The sequence below is a fragment of the Garra rufa genome, chromosome 19 (assembly GCF_049309525.1).
Source record: "Garra rufa chromosome 19, GarRuf1.0, whole genome shotgun sequence".
Taxonomy (NCBI): Eukaryota; Metazoa; Chordata; class Actinopteri; order Cypriniformes; family Cyprinidae; genus Garra; species Garra rufa.
This window is the reverse complement of record NC_133379.1, coordinates 35,639,962-35,658,164: the sequence shown is the minus strand read 5'-3', so window position 1 is coordinate 35,658,164 and position 18,203 is coordinate 35,639,962. Positions and strand designations below refer to the sequence as shown.

Genomic DNA, 18,203 nt, shown 5'->3' with positions numbered 1-18,203 from the left:
AGATTAGCCGTAACCACGCTGGCAATGCTAAACGGCTATAAGCTAACTTAGTAGCAGACTCGGGAAAGCAAATAAAAACTAAAGATAACAAGGCGTTCCGATTTTTTTTTTTTGTAAAACACAACAGGGGTTATATTCACATGTTATGAAAAACAAAAATTATGGTGTATAGAATTGTTTTTAGATTTAAAAATAGAATATAATAGTTTAACTCGATGGAGCTTCAACTCAAGGTATACGCTACGACAAACAGGAAGTCAAATCATTAAAATGTACACCTTTTCAGTGGTCAAAAAACATCTGTGGGTCAGTTTGAAAAAAATATGATACTTCTTTTCTTTTAAAGAGGAATGTCTGAAGAACAAATTTTTGTTTATTTCTGTCAAGACAAGTGCATTCAACATATCTGCAAATTTTGGAGAAATACTTGAAAAGTGCTGCTTCCACATTTTAGAACGGTCACCATTGGCACATAATGCAAAAGATTGCTAAAGTCAACAGATTGTACTAATAGAACTGCCAATCTCTATGTAAAAATAACATTATGATGCTGACATCTTTCTGAAGTTACGAAACGATCATACGATAATAGGTCCATGATACAATATTTATTGTGATATATAAAAAAAAAGACAGTTGAAGACTTGGAAAAAATTTTTAACCTTTATACATTTTAAAATTAAATTCCTCTATCTAATACACTTTGAGAGTTAAAATTAAGAGTTCCAACCAATGTTCTTAACTAAGAAAACTTAAGTCAGAAAAAAATCAGTGAATTGACTTGTACCTGAAGTCTAAAGGGGACTCAACCGTCTTTTTAGTTGTGATATACTGTCTCGGTCTAAATTACATTCACACTGTTTTTTTTAGAAGCCAAACCAATTAAAATATAATAATAATAATAACAATTTTATATTGTTGTTATTCCTATGACAGTAATAGCCATATTTTGTAAAACAATTGCACTTTGTTACCCATTTAAAACAGCTAGCTGTCAGCAATCCATACTGCACTTTTAAGCTTTTATTTTGATAGAAACAGTATCACTGTTCCACTAGTTCCACTAGTTCAGATGCTGATTTACATAAAACAACAACGATCTCATAACATTGTTCATAATTTTAATATTATAATCAGTATTGTTGGAGCCCATTTTCATAATTTTGCCTAGGGCACTACAAACCCTTGAGGCCAGCACTGGCTGATGACGTAAGACCACCCTGATTTACATGAAACAACCGCTTCATTTGTATTCATCAGTATTGGTGGGTATATTTCCGGTTCCCCGAGAAATGAATGTACTGTACATCCTACTTCAAGTCATGTAATTGTTTATTCTGAATTAAAGGAGTAGTTCACTTTCAGAACAATAATTTACAGATAATGTACTCACCCCCTTGTCATCCAAGATGTTCATGTCTTTCTTTCTTCAGTCGTAAGGAAATTATGTTTTTTTGAGTAAAACATTTTAGGATTTCTTTCCATATAATGGAAAGTTTGAACTTCCAAAATAAGCTTTAAAAGGGCTCTAAACGATCTCAGCCGAGCATAAAATGGTCTTATCTAGCAAAACGATGGGCTATTTTCTAAAAAAATGACAATTTATATATTTTTAACATCAAATGCTCATCTTGTCTAGCTCAGCAAGACAAGCGTTTGAGATTAAAATGTATATAAGTTGTAAAGGTTTTTAGAAAAGAACCCATTGTTTTGTTAGATAAGACCATTCTTCCTTGGCTGGGATCATTTAGAGCCCGTTGAAGCTGCATTTAAACTGCATTTTGGAATTTAAACTCGGGGGCACCATAGAAGTCCATTATATGGAGAGAAATCCTGAAATGTTTTCCTCAAAAAACACCATTTCTTTACAACTGAAGAAAGACATGAACATCTTAGGTGACAAGGGGGTGCGTACATTATCTGTAAATTTTTGTTGTGAAAGTGAACTACTCCTTTAATTTTTATTTTGTGCTGAAGAAATGTAAATCTTGGTACCCCCATAATCTTACATATTAATGGACAAATTTAATTTAATTTAATCTTACATATGATGGTTAATATATATGGTCGGATTATATTTGTTTATTAAACAATAGATAAAAACGAGATTTGGTATTTATAGTACTGATTAGGCGTCTATACAGATCATTTCCATGCATTATACTGGGTTGCGAGTTTGCTGGATGATACAAACCCATTTCCATTAAGAACCAAAAACAAACCATAAAAAATAACATTCTGGGAGCCTAAAACGAATGAATATTCCATCGTCATATCATCTCGCTCTGCAAAACATCCCCTCACCTATTAATGCATATTGTCAATGTGTTTAAAGAGGTGCTTTGTATTCATATGATCAACATTGTAGTTTGTATTTCTTGTTTTCATTTATAAGTTTGTTTCATTTCCAAGAATACGTTTGCATATTTTTTTTTTGTCCATATGTTTATCTTTTCATCCATATACAGGAATGGAGCGGAACACATTGTATTCTTGCGGGTAGGTCTGCAAAACATATTAAACACAGCATAAGCAATAATTCATGGACATACTGAAAACAATAGCATTTATGTTAACAATACACACTGAAAACAATGAACCGCTGATGTCACATGGACTATTTAACAATGTCACTACCTTTCTGAATATGTCAGTTGCGTTGCTGTCTATGGAGGGTCAGAATGTTCTTGAAATTTAACAAAAACACCTTAATTTGTGTTTTGAAGATAAACAAAAGTCTTATGGCCTTAGGAATGACATGGGAGTTAAATAAATGACAGAATTTATTTATTTTGTTTTTTTTGGTGAACTATCTCTTTAAAATTTATTTTATATATATTGATAAACACCTAGACTGCTTTATCACAACATCTGTGCGAATGTAGAACAAAGACATGAGTACAATCAGTGATCAAACGGCTTCAGCCATATGTTATTAAAGGTTTTATTTATATTTTTAAATGCATTATGAACCATATTCTCTTAGACCTTCACTGACATAACACAGTAGCTACTTACTGTTAATAAATGTGTGCATACAGAGACAATAAACACCAATACTTCATTCCATGTTGGTTAACACTGGCAAATACATTGCTGTAGAAGCACAATCACACACACACACACACACACACACACACACACACACACACACACACACACACACACAAACACACACACACAAAAAGCTGCAATGTAAAACAAACAAACAGCCTAAAAGCAGAAATCACTTTAAACTATATTGCATTTAGTGGAAGCCTTTATCAGATGTAACTTAGGCTGTATTTAGGGGTTTTATTGGTTAGGCTACATACTCAGTCTGCAGGAATGAGTATGTCTGTCTACCATGTAGTAAGTAAATGTGTGAAAAAGAGATGTTACTTTAATGTTTAGAGCAATCTGACACTGTTGTAATACTTTGTATGCAAACAGATCTATCTATCTATTTATCAATTGATCGATTCATCATATCACCAATATCCTGTCTCTCTGTTAACAAATAAATAAACAAATACTGATTACCATTGGAATGAAGCTATCATTGATTTTACAGATGTCTTGTATGTACAGTAGGCCTACATTCGCTTGGCTGTGATTTAAAAATGATCCTCTAGGTGGCGGTGTTTATCCATATGTATACCCAGGGGCGTCGTAGTTGGGTGAAAAGGGGGACTAAATTACCAGGGCCCCAAGTGGGGGGAGGGCCCCTGAGGAGTGAAATTTTATTTTCCTTTAAATATAATTTTAAGATCACAATAAATGTTGTTAACTAATGTAAATCAGTGATGCGCGGGTCAATGTATAAACAACCCTAATCCGACCGACGTTTTCAACTAACGCAACTCGGACCGCAAAAAAGAAAGAAAAAAAAGAAAGAAAGAAACTATTGTACCCGACCCGCTTCCTGTCTAATATTTGCGACTGACACCAGCGATTATATGCGGCTATATGCGGTGGAGATTCGTTCACTGTCAAACATCATTTGGCATTAATTAGGTAATTTTGTCAAAATAAATGTTCTTGATTACAAGAAAAATACAGATTGTTCTTGTTGTGATTTATTTTGTCTTTCCTTTATACAGATTTAAATAGTTTCGTTTTTGAAGTACTCTAAATTATGTCAGTGATTCTACGCGATTAAATATGATCAAGAATTATTTTATTTCAATCTACAGTGTAATAAGAGTTTAGAAAAAGATTAGCCTATAGCCATAAATTATATATATATATATATATATATATATATATGACTACAAGCTTATTCCTTTTTTCTTAACTTTTAACTTCTTTTAAAAATTATCAAGAATATTAAATCAACTTAATAGGCTAGGTTAACGAATTTTCTTATACAAACATAATGAATGCAATTCAAAACGAAGTTTTTATAGATAAATTCAGGAATTATGAATATGACAAAATAATATTATTTTATATATATATTAATTGTATAGCTATAATAGTTGTATCAAATGAATAAGGAAATTATAGTGCCTTGAATTCATTATGTAATGTTTAATTTCGTTAGTTTCGCTCTCTGGAAATGTAAAGAAAAAATACAGTTTTTACTTGGAATTCGTTTTTAATCCCTGGTTTTAAACAAGCATATACATGAGATCATTTATATGTTATTGCTTGAATAAACGTTTAAAATAGTGCTAGAAATTTTATAATTAAGGAAATTAAACAGACCTAGGCATTTGAAAAGACATAGTGAAATGTATCTAATAATTCCAAAAAGAAAGAGAAGCATTGGACATAATCAAAATATTCGAGACATTTATTAGGAATACCATTTTCTTAACAATTTAAGATGCTGCATGTGTTTATCCAGTCTAATCGAAGTGTGCGTCTCTCCTGCGACTTTCCCAACAAAAATCCCACCCCCTCTCAGAAAATACATAAAACTGACATTACTATATGCGTATAAAATTACTGTAGGCTGTTAAAATGGTACAATGGCATTGATCAGTTCAACGTGTTGGAAATCGGGCATTTTGTCCCGCGTCAGCATTTATTCAACATAGCGCTCAACATTCAAAAGGTAAATATTATTCAGCCAATAAAGTGTAGGTCTATGTATTTCATAGAAATAGTCTAGTACTATACAAACTACAAAGGTTTAATTGTCATCTTTATTTCAAACAACCATTATTTTGGATGACTCGTAACTGCGGGTAACTGTTTTGGATTTTGGATCAACCCGTTACCCGCGCATCACTGATGTAAATGCCTGGCGACAGGGGCGTAGCAACCGGGGGGGACGGGGGGGACACGTCCCCCTCACTTTTAGAAACAGGTGATTCTGTCCCCCGCACTTTTTTTTGACCTAGCGCCAATATTTCCGCCCCTGGTCTCTGATTTGTTACTTAGATTTGAGTGAAGTAACATTTAGCCAATCACAGCGCGAATCTCTTGGGCGTCTGCCATGAGCTTCAAATCTTGTTGCTCTTGTAAACAGAATGTATTATACTGTATGAACATCACGTTTGGGTCACATGACCATACTGTCCCCCCCACGCGATCGATGTACTACGTCCCCCCCCCCCCTTTTTTATGGGGGGGGGGGGGGGGGCCCTTAGCCGATTCAGTGCACAGGGCCCAGAATTCCCAGCGACGCCCCTGTGTATACCCAACGTAAATAAACAGGAACAATATATGGTAGACAAATCTGTTGTTTAACGTACTCTGTTATTCTGATTTGGTTACTTTTATCTTTTTCTTTTTTTTTCATTATAAAGGTCTTGTTCATAGGCCTAGTAAAACAATATATAGCCTAGCCTACAATATTTACAACTTTTTTTTTAAAGAAACACACACATAGGCTGTGATAACGCAGTTCACTAGGTAGCGGTGTTTATCCATATGTTTACCCAAAGCAAACACCATAACCAAGCAGACAGCTGTACATATGCTGTTTTTAATGCAGTCTAGATCTGGTAACCAACTACCCCTCAAAATACATCAAACTGTGACCATCGTTAATCATATTCAGAAGATTCTTACACATTTTGAAGGTAGTAGCCTACCAGATTCATCAAATTGTTTTATAGTCGTATATAGGCGTAGAAACAATAATTGCAGTTTCTCTGGCATTTCGGCAGACTGTGGTCAATGTGAATGAAAGATCAAATAAAATAGGCCTACCTATATCAGAATGATTGTAAGCAACTGTTTCACTTTTATAGAATGTATTCACTTCTGAATAAATCTTTATTTTTACATTGATTCACAATTTACAGACTGACGGAACTACTTTACGTCTTGTTCTGAAATAACTCTGGCGGGTTTCTGGCTTAATGTGTGAAGATAAAAACTGAGACAAAATTAGTAATTTGTCACCTTTCTGCGTAGCTACTCTGCTGAATGAGATGACAATCTAAGTGACTGTTGTTCATATTAACTCGGTAGTCAGCAGCTGACATCGCGGATGGTTATTACTTTTTACCTGTCTCTTGCTCTGGCGCAGTACGCGCCTCACAAATGGACAAATGTCACAGCGGAGTGTTACTTTCACAAGAAAAGAAGGGCCGTATAGAGCTTCCAATTTCAAAGACGCGCTAATTCAAAAACAAGGCAGAGTGACCAAACAGAGCGCATTTGTTCCGACAAATATCAGGTACATTTAAATTATGCGTTTGCTGTAACTTAAGAAACATATACATAAACTGTTCGCATAAAATAATATGTAAATAAGTCATTAAAACACAAGGAGCTCTTTTGAAGGGCGTGACCCAGGTAAGGTGACACGCCTTTGATAGACGGTGAGCTCCACACACACCTGACTATAAAGAGCTGATTCTGTTTACATTTTTGCCGGAAACATTCCACGCTTGGACAATACAGTCGTTCCAGTAAATTTCTCAGGAATAATGGCGCACAGATTGATTTGGATTTACACTTTGCTTATCTTAATCAGCGTGAACCTGTCTAGTCAAAGTAAGAATTAGTTTGCTTGTTTATAGTTAAAGAGAAGTGCCTCATTTCTAGAGATTCATATCTGACTTAAGTTTATTTGATTGTAATTGTGTACAATTAAATTTTTATATCGAGGCTTAGTCTACGTTTTGATTTATGTCTTACAATTATCATTTAAAATTAACCTCGTTTGTCCCAATTATTTTAATGTTTCTCTGACCTAAGTCTGTTTGACAGATATTAATGATGCTCTAGCCCTCTGCTGCAGTGTATGTCACTTCTGGTTCACAAGAGTAGGCCATACTATACCATAGTATGTAAAAATGCATTATGTTTTGGGTAACTAGTTATATAAGTAAGCTATGAGTAGCCTAGTTTGATTTCACATTGTTTGTAACTGTGTCATCCTTCAAGTATGCAACTATTTTTAAATAACACAATGGTTGAGGTTTGTAATCCATGTTCTTTTGCTGCTATATATAGCCTTTGCAATGAGTAATAGTAGCATGGATCACAAGAGACATGTTTGTTCCTTTGCAGTAGACAGATTTCATAACCTACATGCCGATGCAGACACGATTAGATCTCTGAACTAGACACTTCGTAATGATTCATTTATGTCTAGCACTGAGCTAATGCATGTGGATTGAGCTAATGCATGTGGATTAATCTATCTTTTTCTGTCTGAAAATATTTCTTTCAATCTCTTTCTGTCTGTTCTATCAATTGATCTATCTGTCTATATTTTTTGTCTGTCTATCTATCTATCTATCTATATATCTATCTATCATTAATGAATCTCTTCTTTCATTCTGATTCTAGGAACTGTGTGAGATCGCTATGAACTAAGATGAGGCTATATAAGGCTATATTTCTAAGTTAAATTATTGTTGTATGCTGTTAAGAGGACCAGAAGCCAGTAATCATAAAAATATCTAAGGTTAAATCAAACAGTGACTCAACTTCTGTAGAGGTGGCTCAGGAAACCTAAACCCCATGGTAAACCACTTACTTAAAATATGATGCACATCGTATGAGAAGTGCCATGCCATCATGTTCTCATGTTTAAGGCAACAGACCAACTTAACTCTTAAAACTCGTAAAGAGCAGTCTATATTAGTATATCTCTCTCTATATGAAGCATATGCAGTCCACACAGTAGTTTATTGAAAAATATCTATACACACTCTATGCTTCCAGCCTAGAGGGAAGTTATATTCCATGGAATGTCTGGATACTGGATTCTGATTGGCTGGCAGGTGTGCAGCTTCGCGTGGGGCGGTTATTAGCCTCCACGTCATGCATTTAAAATCCTTTAATGCACGGCAAGCCGTTGATTATTCCTTACATATTAACAACAATGTGAGACAAACATGGTGCACTTCTCACCTTTTATAATGGCAGTGGGCTGGTGTTTCTGTTCAACAGTCTAAAACAAGTCAAACAAATCACATCCATCCATAATAAAAAATGCTCCACAAGGCTCCAGTGGGTGAATATAGGTCTCCTGTAGTGAATTGATGCATTTTTGTATGAAAAATATCCATATTTAAAACGTAATAATAACTTTAAACTAGCTTGTGCTAACTGTCAGAAGTGCAAGCCATTCTGGGCTGATGACGTAGGACATATGCATTTTGCATGAGCCGCTGATCTCACGAAAACCAATGTTTGTTCACAGAAGCAAAGTTTACTTCTCTTACAGTAAAGGAAAACCAGTCTACTCTTGGGCTTTGATTGGACTAACCCTTATACGTTATGCAAAATATAAACAGAAACGTAACTGCTTCAAAATGAGCATTTTCAATATGAGTAAAATGACAAAGTATTTTCAAGTTTTGTTAACCACAGGCTTTATTTCACTCATAAATCTCAAAGGAACCAACAGCAAATAATTTTTTTTTCATATTTTTACCACTGCACTATACTTCTTTCTGAATAGAAATGTTAATCATCAACTGCCATCAGCGAATTAAAATTTGCCATGGCTCCCATAGATCTTGAAACCTTGAGTCCATCTGTCTGTCTTTCAAGTAGGTGTGTTTCCATACCATGTTTGTGCAAAACTTTGGCGACATTTCATAAATGTGACCCTGGACCACAAAGAAAATATTGAGAAAAATGCCTTCAGAGTTGTCCAAATGAAGTTCTTAGCAATGCATATTCTAAATCAAAAATTAAGTTTTGATATATTTATGGTAAGAAATGTACTAAATATTTTCACAGAACATGATCTTTACTTAATATCCTAAGTATTTTTGGCTATTGCTACACTGTAAAAAGTTTTCACCAGTTTCAACTTAAAAACGTAAGTTTAGCAGCTGCCTTAAGATCTAAAGTTAAATCAACTTAAGTCATTTAAACTTACAAGTTATATCAACTCATTTGTATTGTAATAAGTTAAAATGACTTGTAGTTTTAAGATGATTTATCTTAAAAACTTAAGACAGCTGCTAAAAAAAAATTTTCAAGTTGAATCTGGTGAAAACTTTTTACAGTGTACAAATATACCCGTGTTACTTAAGACAGGTTTTGTGGTCCAGGGTCAAAAAAGGCTGAATAGAAAAGTATTGCGGAATGACACAGTTTCCATTAACCAATGTTATGTGACTAAAACAATTTTTTTTTTTTTTTTCCTCTTGCGATAAGTCAGTAATGTATTTGGTGGGATTTTGGCTAGTGCCTTCCAAATCGAAGGAGGCGTATACATGTATCTTTATGGAAGCAGCGTTGAGCACTGAAACGGACCATGGCACGGCTGGTATAAACACAAGCATTGTCTAGAGCCCTAACACGCCTCTTAAACTTGAAAGCAGCCATGGATTAAGTGTTTTTTGGAGGTTATAGACATTTTCCTGAACACTGAAGTAAGTCCAACTCTTAACTGAAAAAATGCTTTGCATTACCACTCTACAGTACATTGTTTCTAGTCAAATTAGAGTATATTCCCAGCTGATAATATAATGTTAAACCTATTAAAATATTTTTAGATAGCACATGGCTCCATAGCTTCATCATTTTGCAATGTCGCAATGACCGCCATTTGGCAGTGCCTCACTTTAATGAGTGCGGAGATGACACGAAGCTGCGGAGGTTAGCTACATTAAAAACAGATGGACGCAACAGAAAAGTATCCAATCTGACATTAGAATTCGTAATGGCGGCGCTCATCGTTTGCTCAGGAAAAAGGTCTAGAGGACATTGAAGAATGATCATATGATTTTTACATACACCATGTGACCTGTAAATTAAAACAAACGTTCCCATTGCAGTTGTGCGAAATATCCCTTTTTTGCTTAAAACCCCCTCGTGCGAGCGTAAAAACATTTTTGCACTATATGTCTGTTTTTGCAAAAGTGTCACATTTCCATTTGGCATATTTTCACTTCACAAATTTTGTTTTGCTTAATTTGAAGGGTAACGGAAACACAGCTATTGATCGGTCTATGTTTCTTTCATTCTGTCATCCTATCTATAGGTTCTAACCAGGACAGGGGCTTTACTGGTGAAGAAACTAAGAATGGAGTGTCTGTGACCGATACTGCTGTTGCTGTGCTGGACAGCAAGCTCACCCAGATCTTCTTGCCAGTAGTGTACATCATCGTCTTCAGTGTGGGCTTGCCGGCCAATGCCATGGCCATCTGGGTGTTCCTCTTCAGAACAAAGAAGAAACATCCCTCATCCATTTTTATGGCCAACCTCGCAATGGCGGACCTACTGTTCGTAATCTGGATTCCTCTAAAGATCGCGTACCATTTTAACGGGAATAACTGGATCTACGGAGAAGCCATGTGCAAAGTCCTAGTGGGCTTTTTCTATGGCAACATGTATTGTTCAACTGCTTTCATTGCGTGTATTAGTGTCCAGAGGTACTGGGCCATAGTACATCCTCTTTCCCACCAGAAAAGGAACAACAAGTTGGCAACTGGCGTGTCTGTGTGTGTGTGGCTGGTCGTGTGGATCATTACCGTGCCTCTTTATCTTTATGACCAGACCGTGAAGGTCACCAACATGGATATTGTTACCTGCCATGACGTCACTCGCCCCAGCCAGTCACGCTACCCTTCTATCTACTTCCTGATTATGGGAGTTATTGGATTCGTAGTTCCCTGCATAGTATGCATAGTAGCATATGTGCAGATGCTACTCGCTCTTAAGAGCTCGATGACGGACGCAGACATCGTTCAGAAGCGAAGGAAGGCTGTCATCCTCATCGTCACGGTGCTGGTGATGTTCCTTGTGTGTTTCACCCCAAGTAACATCATGGTTATGGTGCATTACACCTTTCTCTTTATGGGAGTACAGGACAGCGGTTATGGCTTCTACATTACTACACTGTGCCTGGCCAGCCTCAACAGCTGCGTCGATCCATTTGTGTATTATTTCATCTCAGATGAGTTCAGAGAACATGTTAGAAACACGTTTCTTTGCCGCAGCGAACGCAACGCGCAGAGAATGCGGGTTTCCTTCAGCGCACTGAAGTATTCGCAGAAAAGCAGTACCTATACGTCAGAATCTGGAAACACGCAGAGCAGTTCCTACTAAGACATCCGGAGAACTGTTTAACAAATCTGTGCAATGCTCTGATGGTCTACTATACCTTTTGAAAACTGAAAACTATATAAGCTCTTGTTGTTTTATTATTAAATGTTGGAGGCTGAATGAACAAGTTTCTGAAACATGCACTGAGTTATTTTTGACATTCAATGTGTAATTCAGTCAACAAGTAAACATATTTGTTTTTATAATCTCACATACATTATATATCTTGGTAAATATGGGAATCACATCCATATTTGAAGATCTTAAAAGACCTTAACAGGACATTCAGTGGTTCTCACTTCTTGGAACTACAAATTAGCCTCCTGTTTGATAACATAGTCACAGTGGAAATGTTGAAATGTTGTTATTATAGTGTTACCATTGCATCACTAAATACAGGTTGCTTTAATTCACGTCCTCAAGACCTGAAATCGCTTAGTCTGTCTGGTTTAGTGGGATTTCTCAGAATCTCCTCTCGAATGACCTTTAATCCAGTTCTGTGGATTCAAGTTGACTGACTAACTTGAGCTGTAATATATCTTGAGCACCAGTTACAAAAAACATTTTGCATTTAGTCCTGTGCAAGTATCTCTATATGAATGTGAAATGTTATGTGAAGGACACCAGTGACCAATTTTAGATGTGTGAATGTATAACCAGCAAAAACAACCTCATTCACATGTGTTCTAAACTAATGCACTAAATGCTGAAATGGTATCACTGTCTATTTTTAATGCATAAGCTTATAAATACTTTCTTTAAATTGTTTTTTGCACACCCATAACTCACTTGGTTTCAAAGCACAAAGGTTTTAATGTGTTATCTGTGGTGTGTTTTGTACTTGTATTTTTTTTTTAAGTCGTCTGCATGTATTTTGCAATAAATTTGTCTTTCAATGTCTGTTTATGATTTGCTATGTGTATGTGGCCTTGTTTTCTAAAGGAGGCAGACAGCAGGTATGACCAAAGTCCACAGAGCAACTCATAAAATTGATTTGCAGTTGTTTGACACACAAATGCACACACAACAATTCATTGTCCTTTTTTAAAATTTCTCTTTACTTAAAAGATATAAAGATAAAAAATAAAGTTTTGTGAAGCAAGGAATTATTTTTGATTAACCAGTTCAGACAGTTTATTTACAATATTGGTAATTAAGTGGGTAAACAGAAAATATAAGCACCTCCCCCCCCCCCACACACACACCACATCAATCTACATATCATACACCATAATGGCAAAGCGCAAAACAGGTTTGTAACAACTTTGCAAATTTATTAGAAATCAAAAACTGAAAAGATCCCGTTTCTGGGACACTCGAAATTTAGCTCAGGAGCGTTCATATTGCTTCTAGATGTTACTACACTTCGAGTGGAGATAAACTGTGGCAAATTAATTTGAATGAATATGATTTTGAAAGGCACGCACCTCTCGGAAAAGGTCTAACAGCTGTAAATGCATATCAGAGCAAAAACCAAGTCCTGAGGTCAAGATAACTGCCTGTAGAGCTTGCATTTAGGCAATGAGGGGGAGAAGAAGCTCAGAGCTCAGAAAAAAATCTGCTGCATTGAAGGTTCACAGAAGCATGTAGCCTCCATTATCCATAATAGAAGATGATTGGAACAACTAGGACTCTAGAAATGTCTGTCATCCCCCATCCAAGCTGACAGAGCTTGAGAGGTGAAAAGGTGAGGCAAGGAATGGCAGATAATTGCCAAATGCAGATGTGCAAAGCTTGTCACGTCATACCCAAAAAGACTTGAGCCTGTAAAGGTGCTTTAACTATGTACTGAGTTAAGGGTATGATAAATACCACTAATTTTAAGAAGAAAAACTAAAATAACCTTCGCAGCCGTGGCCTAATGGTTAGTGATTCAGACTTGTAACCCAAAGGTTGCAGGTTCGAGTCTCAGGTCCGGCAGGGATTGTAGGTGGGGGGAGTGAATGTACAGCACTCTCTCCACCCTCAATACCACGACTGAGGTGAGTCCCTTGAGCAAGGCACCGATCCCCCAACTGCTCCCCGGGCGCCGCAGCAATGGCTGCCCACTACTCCGGGTGTGTGTTCACGGTGTGTGTGTGTTCACTACTGTGTGTGTGCACTTGGATGGGTTAAATGCAGAGCACAAATTCCTTGTATGGGTCACCATACTTGGCCTCACTCACCCCCTTTCCCCTTTCCTTTCCCTTTATCATCACTTTTGATCAATTTAAAGCATCCTTGCTAAATAAAACAATTTTCTACAATTTTGAAATTATACTGACTTCAAGCTTTTTAAAGTTATAGTGTATAATGTTGCAAATGTTTTGAAAGAGCTTGGATGTTTCTATTCATCAAAGAATCTTGAAAAAATACTCAGTTGTTTTAAATATTGATAACAATAATAAAAAATGTTTCTTGAACAGCAAATCTGCATATTAGTATGATTTCTGAAGGATCATATGACACTGAAGACTGGAGTAGCTTTGATCACAGGAATAAATTACCTTTTAAAATAGATTCATATAGTAAGCAATTATTTTAAATAGTAAAAATATTTCACAATATCACTGCGTTTGCTGTATCAAATAAATGCAGGCTTGGTAAACAGAAGAGAGTTATTTAACAAACATTTAAAAAAATAAAAACATTTGACTGCAGTTTATATCAGGATATAGGCTATTTTATTTTTATTTTTGGGATTTTTAAAAGTAAATAGTTGACAATAACACCTCATGTTGTGGTCTGAGAACAGGGAACTGATAATGTAATGTCATTTTGATGAAATAAAGATGACAAATCAGACGAAAGACTTGGTAAGAGCATTTTAAAACTTAATATAAAACCCACTTTAAAAATGTCACTTAGCCTAGATACTCTTTAAATAGCGGTTTTGTGGTTTCAATATGACTAAAATATGACTCTCGGTCTCTCTCTCCTCCCACGCTCGGCTCGAGCTGTTGATTTCGGTCAGCACTCGAAACTCCCAGCTGGTTCTGACTGGTGTGCGTCGTGCGTGTGACGTCACGCAGGTAAGGAGAGACGGCGCGCTTTGAGCTCTCTGTAAGGTGTGTCCTTCCGTCTCTTAGGTCGATCAAAAATTCTTCAGGCAGAGGAACAGCAGAGCTCAGCTCATACGGAGCTCCAAGAGTCGGACTAGTTTTCACTTTCAGGAGAATTTGAAAGACGCGTATTATGGCTGTCTACGCAAGTTTTTGGACCTTGTTGTTTTCCTTGTGTGTGATTTTAGCTTTGGCGCAGCCAAGTGAGTCGCTTTAAACTATATATATATGCTATTTATATAGGCTATAATATAAATGTTTTTCGATGTATTTTTTTTATAACTCAGTCATTTAAAAATGTGAATTGTGTTTTGTTTTAGGTAGAGACAAAGGACGAGGTTTCTTAATCGTGCAGGATGAAGTTACAGGCAAACTGTTCATTGATCAGGTCACTACAGATACGCTAAAGAGCGGACTCACAACTATCTTCCTGCCAATTATTTACATAATTGTTCTTGTGGTTGGGTTGCCAACCAACGCCATGGCTATATGGGTCTTGCTGTTCAGGTCAAAGAAAATTAACCCGGCTGCCATTTACATGGGCAACCTAGCTTTGGCTGACCTTATGTTTGTCATCTGGATGCCTCTCAAGATCGCTTACCATTTAAAAGGAAATGACTGGACCTTCGGAGAAGGGATGTGTAAAGTTTTAGTTGGTTTCTTCTACGGCAACATGTACTGCTCCATCCTCTTCATCACTTGTTTGAGCATCCAGCGGTACTGGGTCTGCGCTCACCCGCTCTCCCAACAAAGAAAAAACACCAAGTTTGCAATCATCGTATCTGTGTGCATTTGGGTCTTCATTTCGGTCAGTACTACACCTATGTACCTGTACCAGCAAACCGTTGAAATCACCGACCTTAACATCACCACCTGCCACGACGTCAATCTCATCAGCTTGAAGAACTTTAATTCAGGCAACGTGTTTGAGGATGTTAAGCTGCCTTATTATTATTTCATGGTGATGGCAGGTCTTGTGTTCTTCATCCCAATGTTGGTCATCATCGCAGCTTACATTCTTCTCCTTCGCTTGCTTGGAATCTCCACAATCGAGGGCAGTGCTGGAAAAACCCGGCAAAGAGCCGTGATTCTCATCGTCACTGTGCTCATAACGTTCTTGGTCTGCTTCATCCCAAGTAACGTGATGTTAGTCGTGCACTATGCTCTCCTCGGAAACGGCTGGGCCAACAACGGCTATGGTTTCTACATCCTCACGCTGTGCCTGACCAGTCTAAACAGCTGTTTGGATCCTTTCATCTACTATTATGTCTCGGATGAGTTCAGGGAGCATGTCAAGAACACGCTACTGTGCCGTAGCAGTCGTACGGTGGAGAGGATGAGGGTCTCGTTCAGCTCATTGAAGTACTCTAAAAAGACCCACACATATAATTCAAGCACAAGCAATACACAAAGCAGCAACTGCTGAGAGTAGATGGACCATGATGGACACAAGTTTATGTATTTATGTGTGGCACTGTGGAATATACAAAAGATTTTACTTCGTATTCATGCTCTGTGCTTTCCATTGGATAATACTGAAACTTTCTGAGAGCGGATTTGTGAAGAAATGAGAGACCTTCGTAAACCCAAAGCTGAATAAGCCACAAAGAGTTCTGAAGCCAAAGCAGTCTCGGGAAAACTTGAAGTGAAGCATTCCAGCCAAAACGTTTTGTTACATTTGATGTTGCTCAGACAGGCCTTGTGAAATTATATTTAATGTGAATTTATGAGCCTGTGATGGGTAAAATACTTTGCTTTGAAATGTATGTATGTTTTAACTCTTGTTTGTCAGAATTTGTTTTGTTTTTAATATTTTCTTATTTTCTGCTGTGTCAAACCTGATTAGCAACAGATTTTTCACCAGTTAGTCATAGTGACTTTACCTCACTGTATTGTATAGCCATAATTAGGATATTATTCTTGTCTGTGATGCACGTGTTGGAATATTTTCAAATTAATTTTTTAAATTCAACTGTATCTCTTATTTCGAAATGGCACTCAGTGTGCATCTAAATCTTCATTCACACACTGTTTATCACAATCCCTTGGGTTATCAGATATCATTGTACATCTTAAAAACGCATGCAAAAAATTGCAGCTGTTAACAAACGTACAGTCCGCTTTACCCCTGAAGGCACATTGCCTTTTAAATAAATGTTTTGTTTGCTTTGAAAGCTGGTTTTCTGCTGAATTGTTAGTTTCCCGTGAATAATTGAGTTCCCTGGCTCATGTGTCGAGTAGAGTACATTATGTATAGGTGAGTCATATGTTGTTTGTAGAAACTATGACAAACTACGTCATCACAATGGAAATTAACCTTGTGATGTATCACTTCATGATGTTATCTTTGCAGCTACAAAATGTTAACATTCGTTTGGTTGAACACACTTAGTAACTCATTGTGGGAACAAAACATGCCTCATTAATGAAACATTAGCAGAATGAATTTGCCTATGTACAAATGTGAATTGTTAAATGTAAAAGTAAAAGTGTTAACGCAGTGATTAAGTTCATTCCACTTATGTTCTAATGAATAGTGCGGTTTTGAATGTCTAACCTGTTTTGATTACTAGTATAAGCATGTTTTATACCAAAATATCTCGCTTTGTTGACTCGTCTAATTTGTATCAGTGAAACTGCTGCTTTAGTGACTTCACACTGTGCTCCATTGATCGGTGATAGTGGGACATTGTCCACTCCCTGGTTTAGCAAATATTTAGCATACCATTCACAATATCGTCTGCGTCTATTGAAACCATCTGAGCCTGTTTAACTAGCTTTAGACCTTTGATTCTTTGATTCTCTTTAGGTTTTAACACCAGCTTTTTTATTGAAGGGTGGGAAGTGAGATGTTTATTGGATTTTAAATAGAATTCATCATTTTTATCATCCATCAGGTGAAACATGAGTCCGATTTTTTAGAAAAGTGTCACATGAGTGGAGCTATTACTTTCTGCGGCACTTAAAAAATATTATAGATAGAAAAACAGCTAAGTATGAGTAATTTGACTGAGTTGACATCTACTTATAAATACCTGTTTTGCCAAGCTTACAAGTTTGGGGTTGGTAATATTTTAAAAATATCTTTGAAAGACGTGCTCCCCAATTTGAAATTTACAATTGGAAATAACTGGTTTCTATTTGAATATATCTTAAAATGCAATTTATTCCTGTGATGCAAAGTCTTCAGTGTCACATGATCCTTCAGAAATCATTTTAAAATGCTGATCTGCTGCTCAAGAAACGTTTTATATGTCATTTATATATCAATAGAAATGTATAGAACTATTTTGTAATATAAGTCTTTACTGTCGTTTTTGATAAGTTTAACATGTCTTTGCTGAATAAAAGTACTATTTTTACTATTTACTAGTTGTGTTTATCTTGCAATGACTTTATACCTCACAAATGTTTTACCTATAGGTGGAAACAGGATTCCATGTCTTCCAGCCCCTCAGGTAGCATCAATATCTGAAAGTGTCTATTCATCTCCACTATTTCCCCTGGTCTCAGGTGACTATATTGTGTGGGGTCGGATATATGGAGCCTCCAGGCTGGGCTGCGACCAACCACGATCTCAAATAAGATACACAAACTCTCTTTCTCCCCCTCCCTCTTTTTCTCACGCTGTCTCACTCTCCGATGATCCAATTTCACACACGCAGATTCTCGATCCTTGACTTCACAGCTTCCTGACCATTTCTA

General features: G+C 36.6%; 2 protein-coding genes across 2 annotated transcripts; both read left to right on the top strand.

Moving 5' to 3' along the window:
* The first annotated feature begins 6,823 nt into the window (after positions 1–6,823).
* f2rl1.1 (coagulation factor II (thrombin) receptor-like 1, tandem duplicate 1) lies at positions 6,824–11,584 on the top strand. Its single transcript, XM_073824969.1, has 2 exons — positions 6,824–6,936; positions 10,394–11,584. The coding sequence occupies exons 1-2, from the start codon at positions 6,870–6,872 to the stop codon at positions 11,458–11,460; spliced, it is 1,134 nt and encodes a 377-aa protein (XP_073681070.1). The 5' UTR covers positions 6,824–6,869; the 3' UTR covers positions 11,461–11,584.
* A 2,973-nt stretch (positions 11,585–14,557) lies between these two features.
* On the top strand, positions 14,558–17,867 carry f2rl1.2 (coagulation factor II (thrombin) receptor-like 1, tandem duplicate 2). Its single transcript, XM_073824641.1, has 2 exons — positions 14,558–14,701; positions 14,819–17,867. Exons 1-2 carry the CDS (start codon positions 14,632–14,634, stop codon positions 15,922–15,924), a joined length of 1,176 nt encoding a protein of 391 aa, XP_073680742.1. The 5' UTR covers positions 14,558–14,631; the 3' UTR covers positions 15,925–17,867.
* The last annotated feature ends 336 nt before the right edge of the window (positions 17,868–18,203 follow it).

Coding starts and splice junctions, on each gene's coding strand:
- f2rl1.1 (XM_073824969.1), top strand. CDS start 6,870: ATGGCGCACAGATTGATTTGGATTTACACTTTGCTTATCTTAATCAGC. Junction 6,937..10,393: donor CGTGAACCTGTCTAGTCAAA/GTAAGAATTAGT, acceptor TCCTATCTATAG/GTTCTAACCAGGACAGGGGC.
- f2rl1.2 (XM_073824641.1), top strand. CDS start 14,632: ATGGCTGTCTACGCAAGTTTTTGGACCTTGTTGTTTTCCTTGTGTGTG. Junction 14,702..14,818: donor TTTAGCTTTGGCGCAGCCAA/GTGAGTCGCTTT, acceptor GTTTTGTTTTAG/GTAGAGACAAAGGACGAGGT.